This window comes from Ranitomeya variabilis, chromosome 6 (assembly GCF_051348905.1).
Source record: "Ranitomeya variabilis isolate aRanVar5 chromosome 6, aRanVar5.hap1, whole genome shotgun sequence".
Lineage (NCBI taxonomy): Eukaryota > Metazoa > Chordata > Amphibia > Anura > Dendrobatidae > Ranitomeya > Ranitomeya variabilis.
Genome location: NC_135237.1, coordinates 214139269 through 214162403, shown reverse-complemented (window position 1 = coordinate 214162403; position 23135 = coordinate 214139269). Strand labels below are relative to the sequence as shown.

At 45.4% G+C, this 23135-nt stretch overlaps 1 protein-coding gene across 5 annotated transcripts in view; it reads left to right on the top strand.

The window, feature by feature from the left end:
• Positions 1-23135, top strand: part of SACM1L (SAC1 like phosphatidylinositide phosphatase) — a 573015-nt gene that overhangs the window by 92765 nt on the left and 457115 nt on the right. For all 5 annotated transcript variants that reach the window (XM_077269423.1, XM_077269421.1, XM_077269419.1 and 2 more), the window contains exon 4: positions 11047-11174. In XM_077269423.1, coding sequence (XP_077125538.1) covers positions 11047-11174 — 128 coding nt within the window. The remainder of the gene's footprint in view (positions 1-11046; positions 11175-23135) is intronic.

Here is a 23135-nt window from a genome sequence, read left to right as displayed (position 1 = left end):
TGCCCTAATGAACAAGGGAATATTATATCACTTCCAGTTCAGATGTCTCCCCTTCGGGCTTGCTTCGGCGCCCAGGATATTCACCAAACTGATGTCAGAAGTTGTGGCCTATCTAAGAAACCAGAATGTGACCATAGTACCATATCTGGATGACTTTCTGATAATGGCGAGATTAGAGAAACTTCTCGGAATAGATTGCAGCTTCACACTTTCCATCCTACAGGAGCTGGGTTGGATTGTGAATTGGGAAATCTTGCCTGGTCCCAGATTCCAGAATGAAATTTTTTGGGTCATATTAGACTCCAAACTAAGAACATCTTTCTTACCAGAAGACAGACAAGAGGCCTTGATCAGGCACATACACCAATTCAGAAGAAGTACCCCCTCCATAAGAGAGGCAATGAGGATTCTGGGCTTTATGACAGCATGCATACCTTGTGTGAAATGGAGCCAATTCCACTCGCGGGGATTACAGAGAGAAATTTTGTGATCTTGGAACAGTAAACAGTTCCCTAGACAAGAAGATGATTGTGTCTCCGTCAGTAAAGAGATCCCTGACCTGGTGGACCACACCGGAAAACCTAAAAGGAGTTCCCTGGATCCTCGATCCCTGTGTTACGGTTACCACAGACGCCAGTCAATTCGGATGGGGCAGTCATATAGAAAGAACATATTACCAGGGAGAATATACTCCTTAGATTGCTGCGAGGTCGTCAAACTTCAGGGAGCTGTATGCGATCTGGAAAGTGTTATACCAGGCCCAGTCACAGGTCAGGGGCAGACACGTAAGAATACTGTCCGACAATGTCACAGCAGTGGCATTTCTAAGACACCAAGGAGGTCCAAGACATCCACCGCTGCAACACCTGGCAGACCAGATTTTCAGATGGGCAGAGAAATCTGTCAAATCCATCTCGGCAGTTCACCTGGAAGGTGCCAAGAATCAAGTAGCAGATTTCTTGAGCAGAACGTCTGTACATCCTGGAGAATGGGAACTGAACCCAGAAGTATTCAGCAGTCTGTGTCAGGTATGGGGAACACCTCAGGTGGATCTTTTTGCCACCAGGTCAAATGCAAAGACCAGAACATTTTTCTCACTCAATCCTTTAGAGGGAGCCACGGCAGTAGACACCTTGTCTCAGTATTGAGGAGAAGGTCTCCTGTATGCATTCCCGCCTCTTCCTCGGATACCGAAGACACTCAGGAAGATACGAGACGAGAGAGCAACCGTAATCCTGGTGGTTCCTTTTTGACCAAAAACATACCTCCCAACCGTCCCGGATCCCACGGGACTGTCCTGATTTTGACAGTCAGCCCCGGGATCCCGGGCGGGACACTAATGTCCCGCACTACGTGCCTAGGGCAGGGACAATGCAGGGGGCGGCACCTGAGTAGCTTAGGTTTGTGGCTGTTTTTTTTTCTTATACATGCTGGGTCTCCTCCCGACCGATCCCGCCCCCTGTGTGTGCGGCGCTGCCACGCTGAGGCAGAGAGCCAGCAGCGATCAAGATGAGAGGTCAGCGACTCACTACCTCCTGTGTGTGCACGGAGCTCCGGCTTCTCCTGCTCTTAGCTGCTATCCCGGCAGAGAAGGAGAGATGGGGGAGGTGCCGGGACAGTGCAGAGCTGTGAGCAGCCGGAGAAACTGAAGAGCTGCACATGGACAGATCAGCCGCCCCTGCACCACAGAGGAGATTGTGTGTGTGTGTGTGTGTGTGTGTGTGTGTGTGTGTGTGTCTGATGCTGCATGTGTGTGTCATTGTGTGTGTGTGTGATGCTGCATTTGTGTGTGTGTCATGTGTGTATGAGGTATCTGGTGTGTGATGGCTGGGTGTGTGTGTGATGGCTGTGTGTGTGTGTGATGGCTGTGTGTGTGTGTGTGATGGCTGGGTGTGTGTGTGTGTGATGGCTGGGTGTGTGTGTGTGTGATGGCTGGGTGTGTGTGTTTGTGATGGCTGGGTGTGTGTGTGTGATGGCTGGGTGTGTGTGTGTGATGGCTGGGTGTGTGTGTGATGGCTGGGTGTGTGTGTGTGATGGCTGCGTGTGTGTGTGATGGCTGCGTGTGTGTGTGTGTGATGGCTGCGTGTGTGTGTGATGGCTGCGTGTGTGTGTGATGGCTGCGTATGTGATGCATTTGTGTCAAAGCTGCATGTGTTTGTGAGCTGCGTTTGTGATGCTGCGTGTGTATGTGTGATACTGTGTGTGTGTGATACTGTGTGTGATGCTGCATGTATGTGAGCTGCGTGTGTGTGAGCCGTGTGTGTGAGCTGCGTGCCTGTATGTCATTATACAGTATGGAGAACTGTGGCCATTATACAGTATGGAGCATCATGTGCGGCCATTATACAGTATGGAGCATCATGTGTGGCCATTATACAGTATGGAGCGTCATGTGTGGCCATTATACAGTATGGGGCATCATGTGTGGCCATTATACAGTATGGAGCATCATGTGCAGCCAGTATACAGTATGCAGCATCATGTGCGGTCATTATACAATACAGAGCATCATGTGCGGTCATTATACAGTATGGAGCATCATGTGCGGTCATTATACAGTATGGAGCATCATGTGCGGTCATTATATAGTATGGAGCATCATGTGCGGCCATTATACAGTATGGAGCATCATGTGCGGCCATTATACAGTATGGAGCATCATGTGTGGCCATTATACAGTATGGAGCATCATGTGCAGTCATTATACAGTATGGAGCATCATGTGCGGCCATTATACGGTATGCATGCCGTCATTATACAGTATGGAGCATCATGTGCGGTCATTATACAGTATGGAGCGTCATGTGTGGCCATTATACAGTATGGAGCGTCATGTGCGGTCATTATACAGTATGGAGCATCATGTGCGGTCATTATACAGTATGGAGCATCATGTGCGGCCATTATACAGTATGGAGCATCATGTGCGGCCATTATACAGTATGGAGCATCATGTGCGGCCATTATACAGTATGGAGCATCATGTGCAGTCATTATACAGTATGGAGCATCATGTGCGGCCATTATACGGTATGCATGCCATCATTATACAGTATGGAGCATCATGTGCGGTCATTATACAGTATGGAGCGTCATGTGTGGCCATTATACAGTATGGAGCGTCATGTGTGGCCATTATACAGTATGGAGCGTCATATGTGGCCATTATACAGTATGGAGCATCATGTGTGGCCATTATACGGTATGGGGCATCATGTGTGGTCATTATACGGTATGGAGCGTCATGTGTGGCCATTATACAGTATGGAGCGTCATGTGTGGCCATTATACAGTATGGAGCGTCATGTGTGGCCATTATACAGTATGGGGCATCATGTGCGGTCATTATACAATATGGATCATCATGTGCGGTCATTATACAGTATGGAGCATCATGTGCGGTCATTATACAGTATGGAGCATCATGTGCGGCCATTATACAGTATGGAGCATCATGTGTGGCCATTATACAGTATGGAGCATCATGTGTGGCCATTATACAGTATGGGGCGTCATGTGCGGTCATTATACGGTATGGAGCATCATGTACGGTCATTATACAGTATGGAGCACTGTGTGGCCATCCTTTTTTGTTTATAACTATTGTATATGAAACAGTGTGATCAGCAGTGCTAAATGGGTGTGGTTGGGACATGGATATGGGTGTGACTAATTATGAATGGGTGTGGTCAGAGGCGTGGCCTAAAATTTGCCGCAACGCGCTTCGCGCGCCGCAAACTTTGTCCCTCTTTCCCATCTTCAAAAGTTGGGAGGTATGCCAAAAAGGAGCTGGTTCTCTCTACTGTCCACAATGTCAACAGAGAGACCAATCTTATTACCGAACAGACAGGACCTTATACTTCAGGGTCCGGTGTTCCACAACAACCCAGATTCCCTTCACCTATCTACTTGGATCATGAGCGGCAAACATTAAGATCCTGAGGCCTGTCAGAAGATGTCATTAACACACTCCAGGCAAGCAGAAAAGCCGGTGACTTCTGCGATTTACAACAAAATCTGGAAGCTGTGTTGTTCCTTTCTGGGAGAAGTTTCTGTGGATACCTCAAAACCGGACATTCCCAGAATCCTCGACTTCCTGCAACTCGGATTTGAGAAGGGCCTCCGGCCTAGTACTTTAAAAGTACAGATTGCAGCGCTTAGTGTCTTTTTTGATATGTCACTAGCCTCCCATCCTTGGATAGCAAGATTTTCCAGGGCTACACAGAGAATGAGACCACTGGTGAGAAAATCAACTCCTCCTTGGGACCTAAACTTGGTCCTTAATGCCCTGTGTAAAACCCCGTACTTTTTATCAGAAGATATGAGCATAGCCAATCTCTCCTTTAAAACTGCCTTCCTGATTGCCATCACATCAGCTAAAAGGCTGGGGGAGGTGCAGGCCCTTTCCACTCAGAACCCATATCTTCAGATCTTTGACGACAGGATAGTCTTAAGACTTAAGGCCCCGTCTCACACAGCGACCCTGCAGCGATACAGACAACGATGCTGATCGCTGCAGCGTCGCTGTTTTGTCGCTGTGTGGTTGCTGGGGAGCTGTCACACAGACAGCTCTCTCCAGCGACCAACGATCAGGGGAACGACTTCGGCATCGTTGAAACTGTCTTCAACGATGCCGAAGTCCCCCTGCAGCACCCGGGTAACCAGGGTAAACATCGGGTTACTAAGCGCAGGGCCGCGCTTAGTAACCCGATGTTTACCCTGGTTACCAAAAAAAACAAACAGTACATACTCGCCTTTCGGTGTCCCTTGCCGTCTGCTTCCTGCTCTGACTGAGCCGCCGTACAGTGAGAGCAGAGCGCAGCGGTGACGTCACTGCTGTGCTCTCACTTTACGGCGGCAGTCAGAGCAGGAAGCAGAAGCCAAGGGACCTGACGGACATCAGATGGTGAGTATGTACTGTTTTTTTTTTTTTTTTTACATTTACGCTGGTAACCAGGGTAAACATCGGGTTACTAAGCGCGGCCCTGCGCTTAGTAACCCGATGTTTACCCTGGTTACCAGTGAAGACATCGCTGGATCGGTGTCACACACACCGATTCAGCGATGTCAGCGGGACCTCAACGACCAAAAAAAGGTCCAGGCCATTCCGACACGACCAGCGATCTCGCAGCAGGGGCCTGATCGCTGGTACGTGTCACACATAGCGAGATCGCTACTGAGGTCGCTGTTGCGTCACAAAACTTGTGACTCAGCAGCGATCTCGCTAGCGATCTCGCTATGTGAGACGGGGCCTGTGACCCAGCCTTCCTCCCCAAGGTAGTGTCCTCTACAAATATAAATCAGGAGATAATCCTTCCTTCATTCTGCCAACACCCTAGAAACACAAAGGAAGGGGTCTATCATAACCTTGACGTTAGGGAGACTGTTCTAAAATACCTGGGGGCGACAGAAGGTTGGAGACCAGACACTAAAGGTACCTTCACACGAAACGACATCGCTAGCGATCCGTGACGTTGCAGCGTCCTGGCTAGCGATATCGTTTCGTTTGACACGCAGCAGCGATCAGGATCCTGCTGTGATGTCGCTGAATAAAGTCCAGAACTTTATTTGGTCGTCCGATCGCTGTGTATCGTTGTGTTTGAAAGCAAAAGCAACGATACCAGCGATGTTTTACACTGGTAACCAGGGTAAACATCGGGTTACCAAGCGCAGGGCCGCGCTTAGTAACCCGATGTTTACCCTGGTTACCAGCGTAAAAGTAAAAAAAACAAACAGTACATGCTCACCTGAGCGTCCCCCAGCGTCTGCTTCCTGACACTTACTGAGCGCCGGCCCTAAAGTGAAAGTGAAAGCACAGCGGTGACGTCACCGCTGTGCTGTTAGGGCCGGAGCTCAGTCAGTGTCAGGAAGCAGACGCTGGGGGACGCGCAGGTGAGCATGTACTGTTTGTTTTTTTTACTTTTACGCTGGTAACCAGGGTAAACATCGGGTTACTAAGCGCGGCCCTGCGCTTAGCAACCCGATGTTTACCCTGGTTACCCGGGGACCTCGGCATCGTTGGTCGCTGGAGAGCGGTCTGTGTGACAGCTCTCCAGCGATCAAACAGCGACGCTGCAGCGATCGGCATCGTTGTCGCTATCGCTGCAGCGTCGCTTCGTGTGAAGGTACCTTTACTTGTTCATTTAGTACGGGGGTCCAAATAGAGGTTGTAAGGCAGCAAAATCAACTATTGCTAGGTGGATAAAAACCATGATAAACCTAGTCTATACAGACCAAGGGAAAGATCCCCCGAATACTCTTAGAGCCCATTCAACTCGAGCTATCTCTACATCATGGGCGGAGAAGGTGGGAGCCTCAGCTGAGCAAATTTGTAGGGCGGCGACTTGGACCAGTCTTTCTACCTTTGCTAGACACTATAAATTAGATAAACATACCATTTATTATATCAAAAGTAATTTTACATAATAAAAATTGGATATTGTTGTATCTAATACATGTTAAGTGAATTACCCAGGTGAATAATTTGACCATAGGCCACCACAGGACTATCTATTATAACCAGTATAACTTTGCAGGCTTTAGCAGTGCACGATTTAGATGTACAGATGAATAGTGGAATCCCAACATACTGTTTTGTCATGAAAGGCTATTGTATTATAGCTCAATATCCATACAATGGGCCACCCATCATACTGCTCTACTTACATCAAATGCACAAGCCTATCTATCAATAGATTATTAATAATAATTACCCATTGGTGTTGTCCAGCTCCTGTGAAGCCCACGATCACCCCCACGGGGTGATCGTGGGCTTCACAGGAGCTGGACAACACCAATGGGTAATTATTATTAATAATCTATTGATAGATAGGCTTGTGCATTTGATGTAAGTAGAGCAGTATGATGGGTGGCCCATTGTATGGATATTGAGCTATAATACAATAGCCTTTCATGACAAAACAGTATGTTGGGATTCCACTATTCATCTGTACATCTAAATCGTGCACTGCTAAAGCCTGCAAAGTTATACTGGTTATAATAGATAGTCCTGTGGTGGCCTATGGTCAAATTATTCACCTGGGTAATTCACTTAACATGTATTAGATACAACAATATCCAATTTTTATTATGTAAAATTACTTTTGATATAATAAATGGTATGTTTAGCAAACTCTTGGTTCTCCTGTGTATAATTGGCTAAATGAGTGAGTCTAAATAGTAGGATATTTTTATATAACTGGTATCTTTCTTATGACTATAAATTAGATGTTGCATCAGACCAGTTAGCTTTTGGTAGAAAAGTGTTACATGCAGTAGTCCCACCCTAGTTAAACATCCTTTGGTATTTCTCCAATGGTGCTATCAGGTGGTGAGCTGGAAAACGGTAATTAGTTCTTACCAGTAATTGTATTTCCAGGAATCCACCTGACAGCACTACTAGTTCCCTCCCACTGCAAGTCTTTACTATTGACTAATGTGATGTAACATTGGTGCATAACTGTTAATAAACTTTCTTTTTGCATCCATACAGATGTGGTACTTAGAAAATCACTGGTGGGTGGAGTGGGGAGGGTCCTTTTAACCGCTTGTTGTTCCTGTCCCACTGAGGGTAAGAAGGACGTTCTCCAATGGTGCTGTCAGGTGGATTCCTGGAAATACAATTACCGGTAAGAACTAATTACCATTTTTTTTTTTGTGAAAAAAGTAATATGTTAATTTAGTTCTCGTGAAGCACTAGAAAAGTTAGTAAACTTCTTGAATGTGGTTTTGCTCACCTTGAGGGGTGCAGTGTTTAGAATGGTGTCACTCTTGGATATTTTCTTTTAGGCCGGCGTCACACTCTGGGAAAAGTTCCCAGGCTCGAGGTCATATGAGGACATCCAGCAGAGGGCGCATCACCGCGACTCAAGGTAACTACAGGACATTCCCCTGCACTCCATTCATTCCCCAGATTTTACAGACAGGAGCACAGCTGCATTAGCAGAGCTCCTGGGTGTAAAATGATTTAACCCCTTCAGATGGATTTATATCTTGGGATGTGTCTGAACGACGGAAGGTATGGGATATTGTTGTTTTTTTCTTTTTTCTTTTTTACAGAACGAGGGTCTTCAGGTGGATTAAGAGTATAATAAAATATTAAAACGGGGGCGTGTCCTAGCTGGCCATGTGAGTGGAAGCAGGGAAGAGTGCTCTCGCTGCCAGAAGGACTTAAAATCCTGTTTTAACCCTGATTTTCGGGTATATTTACCGAGCCCGGCTGGCTGAAGGTCCGGAGAGCACTGCGGTTCTGAACGGAGGCACCGGAGCTGGCAGCAATGACCAGGAGGCGGCAGAAAGATGCAGGACTGGGCGATGCAGGAGCCGGCCAAGATGGAGCTGAGGCCAGAGAAGACGCTGACAGGGAGAATGCAGCATGTCAGCGTCGCATGGAGGTAGCGGCGAAGCTACAGCAATATGCCAGGGTGGAAGCTGCAGATGCAGAACAAGGACCCAGAGCTGGAGCTGACAAGGAGGAGGAGGAAGCAGGCCTGGTGCAGCAGCACGAGGTACAGAAGGGGAAGGAGAGAGAAAGCATGGTGGGGGCTAGTGGGGGATCTGAAGGCATATCACAGGCAGAGGAGCCGACCATTAGAGATGTTATCACACTGATCTCTTCATGTCAGCAGTCCCTGAATTCCCTGGCCCAGCAGATGCAGGAGGTTAAAGGGGACACTGCACAGATTAATGCAGCCCTACAAAAGATGGACAAACGTATAGGAGTGGTGGAGGTGAGGGTGAGCACGGCAGAAGATCATAGTTAGATTACAAAAAGCTGAGAAGAAATTCGCCCAAGCAATAGCCGAGCTCACGGCCAAAAATGAGGATCTGGAAAATAGATCCAGAAGAAATAATATACGTATAGTGGGGCTGCCTGAAAAGACTGAGGGGAGAAACCCCACAGAATTTGTTGAAAGCTGGCTGCTGGAAAAAATTGAGAGCACAGTGTTGACAAAAGTTTTTGCGGTTGAACTGGCTCATAGGATCCCATCAAAGCCCCCTGGCCCAGGAGCGTACCCTCGTACCATACTTGCCAAAATATTGAACTACAGAGATAGAGACATTATCCTTAGAAAGGCTAGAGAAATGGAGGATCTGACGGCGGGAGGACAAAAAAATCGCCATTTAGCCGGACTATTCCGCTGCGGTTCAGAAGCAACGGATGAAGTTTACTGGAATCAAGCGACGACTGAGGGAGCTGGGAGTGCAGTATTCAGTGATGTTTCCCGCAAAGCTGAGACTGGTGGCTTTTAATAAGACCCACTTCTTCCTGACACCGGAGGACGCTACCCAGTGGATTGATACTAATGAGAAAAAGCTTAAGGGAATGGGTGATTGACATTTCGGCGATATCTGGTTGTGAATTGTTTTCTCTATAGCTGGCAGAGGGTTCTACATTTGTTAGCATTGGTTAAAGAGTTGAGCAACTGCTGAGGGTTTTGCTGGGTCATGTTAATTGACTGGCCAGAGGGGACAGTACCGTCTACTAAATATGAGGGAGGAGGGCTAGGCCAGGGAACTGTAAATTGGTTTGGTATATATATATTTTTTTTATATATATGTTCATATAAGTTTGAATGTTTAGATATATTAAAGTGAAAAGTTGGGGGGAAATTATGATTGCTATGGCAGCGGGACGCGAAAGGGGAGGGTTAAGCAGGTGAGAGTGTTCGCAATGGGCAGTGGAGCCCCACTCTTGATGAGAGAAAGAATTAGCTATATTGGGAGGGTTAGGGGGGGTCAGTTGGGTGGGGGTAGGGGGGGAGGGAGGGTTGGGACAGCCTAAACTTGGGAAATTGGATACCATGAGAAATGATGAGCCACATGATTGGGGATTGTACTAAAATATTGAGTTGGAATGTGAGAGGTCTGGAGGATAAGACACGGCGGACGGCAGTGTTACAGTATGTTCGAGAACAGAAGGTTTCAATGATATGCCTGCTGGAGACACATTTAGTGCGGGAGAGGGTGAATGTATTGAATAGGCGCTGGATACAGAGGGCGTACCATTCTACTTTTTCTACTTATTCTAGGGGTGTGTCTGTGTTAATACCTATGGGGGTGAAGTATGAGGAAGTGGCGAGATCTGAATCTGAGCAGTGGCCATTTTCCCAAAGGCTGCGATGCGGTGGCCTCCGGGAAAATGGCCGCTGGGGGCGGCGCATGCTCAGATTCAGATCTGAATCTGCGCAGCGGCCATTTTCCCGGAGGTCACCGCATCACAGCAATGGGGCTGCCGGTGCCTCCGGGCCTGGAGGAGATGCTGGAGGAGCCCTGACGCTGCAAGAAGATGCGCCGCCGCCCCACAGCACCCACGGCACGAAGATGCGCCGCCGCCCCACAGCACAGAGCACCCACGGCACGAAGAGGAGCTGCCGCTCCCAGCACAGAGACTCCCACGCTGCCGCAATGGGGTAATAGAGGGATATACTCCACTCACACTTTACTGTGAGACGCCCCCTCTCTTCGTCATCGGGACCACTCCAAAAAACCCCCCCCCCCCCATGCCCCCCACCCACCATATGCACATTTTATCTATACCCGGCGTATAAGACGACCCCCGACTTAAGAAGATTTTGAGGGGTTAAAAAGTCGTCTTATACGCCGGAAAATACGGGTAGTTTCTTTTTAAATAAAAAAAAAAAAAAATGCATTGAGTCCAAATCACAGACTGGGTCATTGTCCATATAGTTCTATATATTTCTATATTTATATTTCCTAACTGTACAATTGTTGATTCTTGAAACAGTAGAAAGTTATTCTAAAAAAGACTATTGGTCCATGTAAATCAGACAGCCCACGGATGGTTTTATTGAGCAGTATGCGAGTAACATTGCTAAGGATGGCAGAATCTTTGTAATTTATCAATGCGTCAAAATCACTGATAAAGCAGATTACAAAAACTGACACTGATCAAACATTCATGAAACTGTTCCAAAACACTGACACTGACCATTTTTTTTTTTTTGCGTATGTGAACAAATACTGATGTCTGAGGCTTTAAGAAGGGATTGTTTTCTTGCCTAATGTTTTTCTCCTATCTCTCAGGAATGTATCTGATTGTGATTACCCGTAAGAAGAAAGTTGGTGATCTTCTTAACCATTCCGTTTGGAAAGCGACAGATTTTGATATAATATCCTATAAAAAGACAATTTTACATCTAACTGATACTCAGGTGAGTGTTGACAGCATATTTTTTTGTCATTTGTATTTAAGGTTAATGTAACTTTATAAGTGAGAGAACGGGGTGACGTGCCCCTTCCTATTCAAGCATGGAGACCCCAGTGTCTGGGTGTCTTGCGTAAGTTTCATTATTGCATTTAGTTGCTCTTATTTCTTTAAGTTTGTTATACTTGTATTCTCTTTTTTTGCCACCTTATTACCTATACATCTTTAGGGGTCCCAGTCTTCTTACAATGGTAGGTGGGCAGGTACTTATCAGCGTATAGTCAAATATGTATTATAACCTATCCCCCTTTTTTTTTCTTTTTTTTTTTTAATTTCTTGGTACTATTTGTGCATTTTTTTTTTGTCATGCTTATTTTCGTTTGTATCTGGTAGATTGTGTAGTGTATTCATATTTACACGTTCCCTTATCATACGCACTTTTCTCTTGTTTGCTCTGTAATGATCACAATAAAGAAATGCTATCATTGCAGGAAATATGTATATCCCTCAAACATGCATATCTGCACCTGAGTGGTTAATAGTTCTAGATACTCGTTACTGATCCAGGGTACAGGGTAGCTGCCATATAAAATATTTGTCCCTTTTATGGTTTCACATGTCTAAGACATGTTTACACTCCTGACAATGAAAACGGTGTTTTGTTTAGATAATCACACTTTTCTTATTTAGCAATGTATTGTGACAAAAGTACTGGAGGGGGAGATATGTTTCAATAAAGGGCTTTGCTTCAGTGATGGCAACCTAGGGAAATGCTCCAGCACACGAAGTTCTGAAAGTGGTTAATCAGCCATGTTTAGTGCTAGCTTGATTTGACAGCTATAGAGTGGGAGGAGTCCAGAGGATAAAAACCCAGCTTTCTAGAGCATTCAGTATATGGTTGCCTGCAGGTGCAAGCTCTGGAGCTGTGCTTTTATGTTAACAAAAGTTGAACCTTTTGTTGTTTGTTCCTGAGCGGACAGATTCCTGGAGCAACATAGACTACTCCATACATTGTTTTTGTTTTTCTATTAGGCCAGGATGACCGGGTTTGTTTTTGCTAACGTTGCACTGCTTTATGCAGTACTTTTAATAAACCAGTGGAAGATTTAAAGAGACAGTGTTCCTGTGTATACCTCTGTTAGCCAAGTGGGCCTATTCACCACAGTGTATAAATATATTTTGACTGAAATAGTAAGTCACTGTACATGTTTTATGACGGTTATATATGTATTAGAAAATTTATATAACTTACTGTATATTGTTTGTATACAGTCTGGAAAATAAGTATTTGATACACTGCCGAGTTTTCCCACCTACAAAGAATGGAGAGGTCTGTAATTTTTATTGTAGGTACACTTCAACTGTGAGACAGATTCTTAGTGATTTTCTGGATTTTTTTTTTTTTAAAGATTTTTACATAATTAATTAGAATTTTATTTCATGAAATAAGTATTTGATGCTGTAGAAAAGTAGAACTTTTAATAAGGTCACACATTTCCTGTAGTTTTTGACCAAGTTTGCCCACACTGCAGCAGGGATTTTGGCCCTTTCCTCCGTGCAGATCTTTCAGGTTTCCGGGCTGTCGTAGGGCAACAAGGAGTTTCAAAGATTTTCTATTTGGTTTAGGTGTGGAGACTGGCTAGGCCACTCCAAGACCTTGAAATGGTTCTTACAGAACCACTCCTTAGTTGCCCTGGCTGTGTGTTTCAGGTCATGCTGGACCCAACTACCACCCATCTTCAATGCTCTTATTGAGAAAAGAGGTTGTTAGCCAGAATCTTGCGATACATGATTCTGCTCCATCTTTCCTTTAATACGGTACAGTTGTCCTGTCTCCTTTGCAGAAAGCAGTCCCAAAGTATGTTTCCCCCACTATGCTTTATTGTTGGGACACAGCTGTTCTTTTGGTTGTACTCATCCTTCTTCTTCCTCCAAATATGGCGTGTGCTCATCCTTCTTCTTCCTCCAAATATGGCGTGTGGAGTGGATACCAAAATACCAAAAAGTTCTGGTATTGGTCTCATCTGACCACATGACCTTCTCCCATGCCTCCTCTGGATCATCCGGATGGTCATTGGCAAACTTCAAATGGGCCTGGACATGTGCTGGCGTACCATGCAGGATTTTAATCCATGACTGCGTAGTGTGTTAACGGTAATGTTTGAGACTGTGGCAGCAGCTCTCTTCAGGTCATTGACCAGGTTCTCCTGTGTAGTTCTGGGCTGATTCCTAAACTTTCTAAGAATCATCCTTACCCCACGAGGCAAGGTCTTGCATGGAGCCCTAGACCGATGAAGATTGACAGTCAACTTGCATTTCTTCCGTTTTCTATTAATTGCACCAACAGTTGTTACCTTCTCACCAAGCTGCTTGCTTATTGACCTGTAGCCCATCCCATCCCTGCTGAGGTCTACAATTTTGTACCTGCTGTCTTTAGACAGCTCTTTGGTCTTGGCCACGGTTGAGCGATTGGTGCGTGATTGTGTGGACAGGGTGTCTTAGGCCGGGGTCACATTTGCGAGTGTGATGCGAGAAACTTGCGCATCAATACCCGGAGCTGCCGCCGGCACTCGGGACCGGAGCGTTCAGCTGCATAGAAATACATGCAGCCGCATGCTCCGGTACAGAGTGCCGGGTATTGATGGGAGAGACTCACACGAATGTCTCTCATCACACTCTCAAGTGGCCTTATACAGAACGCATTCAAACAGGTGCAATTAACCCCTTCACGACATGCGCCGTACTAGTACGGCGCATGTCGTGTCTCCCCCTTTGATGTGGGCTCCGGCGGTGAGCCCACTTCAAGTCGCGACATGTCAGCTGTTTTGTACAGCTGACATGTGCGCGCAATAGCGGCGGGTAAAATCGCGATTCACCCGCCGCTATTAACCTGTTTAATGCTGCTGTCAAACGCTGACAGCGGCGTTTAACTACCGCTTCTGGCCGCGCAGACTGAAATGAGCGCATCGCCGACCCACTTCACATGATCGGGGGTCGGCGATGCATCAGGATGGTAACCCTAGAGGTCCTTGAGACCTCTATGGTTACTGATGCAGGCCTGCTGTGAGCACCATCCTGTGATCGGCGCTCATAGCAAGCCTGCGATCTGATGATCGTTGCTATGTAGCTGAGCCGATCGAGCGGTGCCAGCTTCTAACCTCCCATGGAGGCTATTGAAGCATGGCAAAAGTGAAAAAAATGTTTTTAAAAATATGAAAAAAATAAAAAAATATAAGTTTAAATCGCCCCCCCTTTCGCCCCATCCAAAATACAACAATAAAAAAATCAAACCTACACATATTTGGTATCGCTGCATTCAGAATCGCCCGATCTATCAATAAAAAACCCATTAACCTGATTGCTAAACAGCGTAGTGAGAAAAATTCGAAACGTCAGAATTACGTTTTTTTTGGTCGCCATGACGTTGCATTAAAATGCAATAACGGGCGATCAAAAGAACGTATCTGCACAAAAATGGTATCATTAAAAGTGACAGCTCTGCAGGCAAAAAATTAGCCCACACCCAACCCCAGATCACAAATAATGGAGACGCTACGGGTATCGGAAAATGATGTGTATGTATGTATGTATGTATGTATGTATGTATGTATGTATGTATGTATGTATGTATGTATGTATGTATGTATGTATGTATGTATGTATGTATGTATGTATGTATGTATGTATGTATGTATGTATGTATGTATTTTTTTTGTAAAGTTTTGAATTTTTTTTCACCACTTAGATAAAAAAATGACCTAGACATTTTAGGGGTCTATGAACTCGTAATGACCTGGAGAATCATAATATCAGGTCAGTTTTAGCAGTTGGTAAAGCTAGCAAAAAAGCCAAACAAAAAACAAGTGTGGAATTGCACTTTTTTTGCAATTTCACCACACTTGGAATTTTTGTCCCGTTTTCTGTTACACGGCATGGTAAAACCAATGGTATCTTTCAAAAGTACATCTCGTCCTGCAAAAAATAAGCCCTCACATGGCCATATTGACGGAAAAATAAAAAAGTTATGGCTCTGGGAAGGAGGGGGAGCGAAAAAAGGAAAACACAAAAACGAAAAAGGGCCGCGGCGGGAAGGGGTTAATAAAGGTAATGAGTGCAGAGTAAGAGGGCTTCTTAAAGAAAAGCGAACAGGTCTGTGAGCGAGAATTCTTGCTGATTGGTAGGTGATCAAATGCTTACTGTAATTTCATTTTATTGCATGAAATATGTAAAAATCATACAATGTGATTTTCTGGTTTTTTTTACTCTTTGATTCTGTCTCTCAGTTGAAGTGTAGCTAAGGCTGCTTTCACACTAGCGTCAGTACGGGGCCGTCGCGCTTCGTCGGCCCGACGTACCGACGCATACTGTGGCAAAAATGCCCGACGTGGGCAGCGGAAGCAGTCTTAAGACGCTTCTGCTGCCCCATTGCAAGGTATGGGGAGGAGGATGCGGAGTTTTGGCTGCGCATGTGCGGTCGAAAATGGCGGTCCCGACTCACAAAAAAAGTTACATGTAACTTTTTTGTGGCGGCGGTGCGCCAAAACACGACGCAACCGTCGCACGACTGTTGCGACGTGTGGCACTGCGTCGCAATGCGTCGGTAATGTTAGTCTATGGTTAGTCTATTAGGGTTTTTCTCCTAAACGACGCATTGCTGCCAAAAACGCTAGTGTGAAAGTAGATAAAAATTACCGACCTCTCCATTCTTTGTAGATATCTTACAAAATCTGCAGTGTATCAAATACTTATTGTCCCGTGTGTGTGTGTGTGTGTGTGTGTAAATATTAGTTATGTGAAAGTGTTTGCCCCCTCCTGACTTCCTATTTTTCTGCAGGTTTGTGACACCTAAATGTTTCAGATCGCCAAACAAATTTAAATATTAGACAAAGATAACGCAAGTAAACTCAAAATGCAGTTTTGAAATTAAGGTCTTATTAAGGATAGAGTCCAATCTTACAGAGCATGTGTGAAAGTGATTATCCCCCAAAATGTAAATTAACTGTGGTTTTGCAATGACTCTGTTGTCTGGTGTCCTGATGGTGAAGCTGCTGGGGTCACGTTCCTTGCCTTAGGGTACCGTCACACATTGAAATTTCCATCGCTACGACGTTACGATTCGTGACGTTCTAGCGATATCGTTACGATATCGCAGTGTCTGACACGCTACTGCGATCAGACACCCTGCTGAGAATCGTACGTCGTAGCACATCGTTTGGAACTTTCTTTCGTCGCTTGATCACCCGCTGACATCGCTGGATCGTTGTGTGTGACAGCGATCCAGCGATGTCTTCGCTTGTAACCAGGGTAAACATCGGGTAACTAAGCGCAGGGCCGCGCTTAGTAACCCGATGTTTACCCTGGTTACCAGCGTAAACGTAAAAAAACAAACCGTACATACTCACCCGTCGGTGTCCTTCAGGTCTCTTGCTGTCTGCTTCCTGCTCTGAGTGCCGGCCGGAAAGTGAGAGCAGATCACAGCGGTGCTGCGCTCTGCTCTCACTGTACGGCTGCACTCAGAGCAGGAAGCAGATGGCAAGGGACCTGAAGGACACCGACGGGTGAGTATGTACTGTTTGTTTTTTTACGTTTACGCTGGTAACCAGGGTAAACATCGGGTTACTAAGCGCGGCCCTGCGCTTAGTTACCCGATGTTTACCCTGGTTACCCGGGGACTTCGGCATCGCTCCAGCGCCGTGATTGCAACGTGTGACCGCAGTCTACGACGCTGGAGCGATGATTATACGACGCTGCGACGTCACGAATCGTGCCGTCGCAGCGATGAAAATTTCAATGTGTGACGGTACCCTTAGCTCCTGAATCCGCCTTCAGTCTGTACCCTTCCCCCACCTAGGGAAGAGGGTAAAAGTAGTATCAAACATGCATCAATCACACCTATCCTCAAAAAACCCTCCCTCGACCCATCCTCTGTGTCCAGCTATCGCCCGATAGCCCTTCTCCCTTATGCCTCAAAACTACTGGAACAGCATGTCCATCTTGAACTGTCCTCCTGTTCCCTCTTTGACCAGTTACAATCTGGTTTCCGATCACATCACTCAACTGAAACTGCCATAACTGAAGTGACTGAGTTGCTGCCTCGGGTGATTCCTGACTCTACCATCTATTTCAAGCCACATATCCAAGCCCTTGCCTCCTCCTTGCCGATTCCAACTCCAAAACATTTCCCGGATCCGTGCATTCCTTGACCTTGAAACCACAAAAACACTAGTACATGCCCTCATCTCCCACCTCGACTACTGCAACCTCCTACTTTCTGGTCTTGCCTCTGGCACCACTCCAATCCATTCTAAACTCTGCTGCCCGACTAATCCACCTGTCTCCCTGTTATTCCCCAGCCTCTCCTCTCTTCCAGGCCCTTCATTGGCTTCCTATTGCCCTGAGTCTACAGTTCAAAACACTAACAATGACATACAAAGCCATTCACAACCTGTCTCCTCCATACATCTGTGACATGGTCTCCCGGTACCTACCTACACGCAACCTTCGATCGTCTCATGATCTCCTTCTCTACTCCTCCTCATCTCTTCCTCCCACAACCAAGACTTCTCCCATGCTTCCTCTATACTCTGGAACTCTCTACCCCAACACATCAGGCTCACGCCCACAACGGAAATCTTCAAAAGGAACCTGTAGACCCACCTCTTCCGACAAGCCTGCAACCTGCAGTGATCCTCAGTCTACTGAACTGCCGCATGACCAGCTCTACCCTCTCCTAGTGTATCCTCACCCATCCCCTGCAGACTGTGAGCCCTCGCGGGCAGGGTCCGCTCTCCTCCTGTACTTGTGTGTGCCTTGTTTTACTCATGGTTTATTGTACTTGTCTATATTTGCCCTGTTCACATGTAAAGCGCCATGGAATAAGCGGCGCTATAAAATATATAATAATAATAATAATAATAATATACCGTAGTACACCAACCAAACAAGGTAATACGAACATTAGTAATAAAAAATACCAACCATGCAAATATACTGACACATATAACAGAGAAATGCATCAGAGAGTGGAGGATGGGGTTAAACCAAAGTAGGAGAAGAAAGGGAATTATCATACAGTCAAAACCTAGCAACAGTTACAGATAAATCCACCAAACGCCTTCTCCAATAATAACCACCAACAACCTCCAGCCATGCAGCAAACGCTTGCTTTAACAATCAGTTCTAGTCAGAGTCCAGATTATATAGGAGATGGGAGTGGCTAATAGTGGGCAGCTGAGGCTTAATGCAGGAAAGATTCCAGGAACTCTCAACTGAGCAGATTAACCCCTGCACTGCTAAAAGAAACTCCCACCATTTAATATGAGACTGAAGTGCTTCTAATTAGTGCAGGAGTAGGAGATATAAAACACTGCGGTTTTCTGGCTACTTTCTGTTGCGGTAAGCCTGTGTCAGGTTTCACATATTTGGGAAACTGAATTGAAATTCTCTAGCTACATCCAGGCCTGATTACTGGCACACTTGTTCTCGATTAACCCCTTTCTGCCGGCTGACTGAATAGTACGTCAGCTGGTAGATCCCCTGCTTTGAGGTGGGCTCCGGCGGTGAGCCCACCTCAAAGCCGCGACATGTCAGCTGTTTTGTACAGCTGACATGTGCGCGCAATGAGCGCGAGTGGAATCGCGATCCGCCCGCGCCCATTAACTAGTTAAATGCCGCTGTCAAGCGCTGACAGCGGCATTTAACTAGCGCTCCCGGCCGCGCGGCTGGTAGTGCTCGCACCGCTGACCCCCGTCACATGATCGGGGGTCATCGATGCATTGCCATAACAACCAGAGGTCTCCTTGAGACTTCTATGGTTGTTGATGGCCGATTGCTTTGAGCGCCACCCTGTGGTCGGCGTTCAAAGTACACCTGCATTTCTGCTACATAGAGGTGATCTGTACTTCACCTCTATGTAGCAGAGGCGATCGAGTTGTGCATGCTTCTAGCCTCCTATGGAGGCTATTGAAGCATGCCAACATTTAAAAAAAAAAAGTGTTTAAAAATATCATCAAAAATCAAATATAATCAAAAATCTAAATAAAACAATTAAAAAAAAATCAAACATACACATATTTGGTATCATCGCGTTCAGAATCGCCCGATCTATCAATAAAAACAAAGGATTAACCTGACCGCTAAATGGCGTAGCGAGAAAAAAAATCAAAACGCCAAAATTAAAATGCAATAACGGGCAATCAAAAGAATGTATCTACACCAAAATGGTATCATTAAAAACTCCAGCTTGGCACGCAAAAAATAAGCCCTCACCTGAACCCAGATTACGAAAATTGGAGACGCTACGGGTATCGGAAAATGGCGCAATTTTTTTTTTTTTTTAGCAAACTTTGGAATTTTTTTTTCACCACTTAGATAAAAAACAACCTAGACATGTTAGGTGTCTATGAACTCCTAATGACCTGGAGAATCATAATGGCAGGTTAGTTTTAGCATTTGGTGAACCTAGCAAAAAAGCCAAACAAAAAACAAGTGTGAGATTGCACTTTTTTTGCAATTTCATCACACTTGGAATTTTTGTCCCGTTTTCTGTTACACGGCATGGTAAAACCAATGGTATCTTTCAAAAGTGCATCTCGTCCTGCAAAAAATAAGCCCTCACATGGCCATATTGATGGAAAAATAAAAAAAGTTATGGCTCTGGGAAGGAGGGGAGCGAAAAACGAAAAAACGGAAAAAGCTCCGGGGGTGAAGGGGTTAAGAAAATACTTAAATAGGACCTGCCTGACAAAGTGAAGTAAACCAAAAGATCCTCAAAAGCTAGACATTATGCCGCAATCTAAAGAATTTCTGGAACAAATGAGAAACCAAGTAATTGAGATCTCAGTCTGGAAAAACTTATAAAGCCATTTCTAATGCTTTGGGACTCCAGCAACCCACAGTTAGAACAATTACCCACAAATGGCAAAAACTTGGAGCAGTGTTGAATCTCTCTGGGAGTGACCGTCTGATCAAAATTCCCCTAAGAGCACAGCGACAATTCATAAGAGATCACAAGACCCCACAAAAACATCCAAAGAACTGCAGGCCTCACTTGCCTCAGTTAAGGTCAGTGTTCATGACTCCACCATAAGGCTGAGGTCACACTTGCGAGTTCAATGCGAGAAACTCGCACCAGTCTCTCGCATCAGGTGTCGGCACTTGGGACCGGAGTTTGCGGCTGCATGTATTTCTATGCAGCTGAACGCTCCGGTCCCGAGTGCCGGTGGCATTGCGGGACTTGATTCAAGTTTCTTGCATTGAATTCACAAGTGTGACGCCGACCTAAGAAAAAGACTGTGTGCAAAAATGGCCTTCAAGGCAGAATTCCAAGATGAAAACCCACTGCTTATCTTTTCTTTTCAATGTTCTTTTTATTGGTTTCAACATGTTTAAACATACAGTAACAAATTATATCGAGATATAACGCGATGAGGTCATGGGACAAATTGTACAGACAAATGATCAAGCATAAATCATGTATATAGAACTTGAGATTTAGCATGAGTAATAACGATGAAGTATTGCAATACAAACAGCCACCTCAAGGTGATCACTTATCGTAAATCAATAGATCTCGTCAGATGACAGCTGGTCTGTGGGGTAAGACATTGGTTATAACTCGTCTTAGTTTCAAACAGAAAAAAAAAGATTCCAAAAGAGAATTTAACAATGGAAAAGTAGAAAATATAGTAAGTAGGGGGGTTAGCAGGTAGAAAAAGAAAGAGAGGGTGATTTAGAGAGGGTGATTTAGAGAAGGGAGGGAGGGGGGGGGAGAGGGAAGAGCACTTTGTAATAACCGCGTATGGTCATCAATGTGCATCTTCAGATTCAATATACTTGTGAGCTCTATATAGGGCCCATGGACGCCATTGTTCTGTAAATTTTGCCCACGAGTGATTAACTGAAGCAACCAGTTTGGCTATGCGGTATAGTTGGTCTATTTTCGTTAGTAGCTGAGTGTGAGGGTACATTCGGCGACTTCCAATATACCGGAATCAGGAGTTTAGCAGCAGCTATGATATTGCCGATGAGAGTGGATAAATAGGTATACTCGGACCCCATAGGAAGATTTAAGAGTGCAATTTTGGGAGTCAACCTCAGTGTCTTCCTCGTAATTACTTGAATGGTCTTCTCCACCAATGACCAAAAGATTTTTATAGTTGGGCATGACCACCATAAATGCAAGTAGTCTCCGACCCCTTTCTCACATCTCCAACACGAGGTTGGGTTATCCGCCCTCCAGGTCCGAATTTGCGTCTGAGATATATACCACCTTGATATTATTTTGTAGGAGTTTTCCTGAGTCCTAACACATCTTGTAGGACCGTGTGGGTGATTATAAATGTGTTGTACCTGAGCCCTGGAAAGCGAATAGCCCAGGTCCTTTTCCCATTTTGTAATGTAAGCTCTTTTTAAACAGAGATTTTCGGTTAAAAGTGAATGGTATATTGTGGAGAGTACTTTTGAAGGTCTAGATGCTTTAACGCAGAGGGTTTCGAAGGAAGTAAGATTTTGCGTGGAGTCTGGGTTATAATAATCCACTGCTTATCAACAAAAACAATAAGGGTTGTCAAGACATATGGGAGAATACTCTGGATTAACCAGTGGATTAACCAGACAAAATTTGTAATTTCTAGAAGATGTATGTCCCATTACATCAGGCGTAGAAGTAACACAGCATTTCAGAAAAGGAAAATAATAACCGTAAAATATGATGGTGATAGTGCGGTGCTCTGGAGCTGTTTTGCTGCTTCGGGACCTGGAAGACTTGCTGTGGTAAATGGAACCATGAATTCTGCTGTTTACCAAAAAATCCTGAAGAATGTCTGGCCATCTGTTCGTGAGTTCAAGCTGAAGCACACTTGGGTTGTGCTGCAGGACAATGACCCAAAATGCACCAGCAAGTCCACCTCTGAATGACTTAATTTTGTTTTTCTTAAGTCTTTGCAGTGGCCTAGTCAAAGTCCTGACCTTAATCTGATTGAGATTCTGTGGCATGACCTTTCAAAAGGCTGTTCGTGCTTGCAAACCCCAATTTGGATGAATTACAACAATTCTGCAAAGATGAGTGGGCCAAATGTCCTCCAGAGCGTTTTAAAAGACTCATTGCCAGTTATCGTAAACTCTTGATTGCAGTTGTTGCTGCTAAGGGTGGCCCAACCAGTTATTAGATTTAGGGGGCAATCATTTGTTCACACAAGACCCTGTAGGAGTATTAATATCTTCCTAATATATATATTTTTTTATAAAACAAACACACACACACACACACACACACACACACACACACACACACACACACACACACACACACACACACACACACACTTTTCTAATCTACTGTATAATTGTCTAAGGGTCCCTTCCGTCTGTCTGTCCTTCTGTCTGTCTTTCTTTCTGTCACGGATATTCATTCGTCGCGGCCTCTGTCTGTCATGGAATCCCAGTCACTGATTGGTCTCGCCAGCTGCCTGTCATGGCTGCCGCGACCAATCAGCGACAGCCACAGTCCGATTAGTCCCTCCCTACTCCCCTGCAGTCAGTGCCCGCTCCATACTCCCCGCAGTCACCGCTCACACAGGGTTAATGCCAGCGGTAACGGACCGCCTTATGCCGCGGGTAACTCACTCCGTTACCGCCGCTATTAACCCTGTGTGAACAAGTTTTTACTATTGATGCTGCCTGTTATGAGCTGGTGGTTAAGGAGCAACATGGGACGTGCTCTGGAGGAGGTGGTACCTGTACTGACCGCAGTTCCTGAGCTTATCACAACACTAGAAGTACCCGTGGGATGTTCCTGTCACTCCCTAGACACCTCGTCACAGCCGGAGGACTAACTACTCCTAAAGATAGAAACAGGAAAGCTATCTTGCCTCAGAGAAAATTCCCAAAGGATAGGACAGCCCCCCACAAATATTGACTGTCAGTGGATAGGGAAATGACATACACAGAATGAAACCAGGATGTAGCA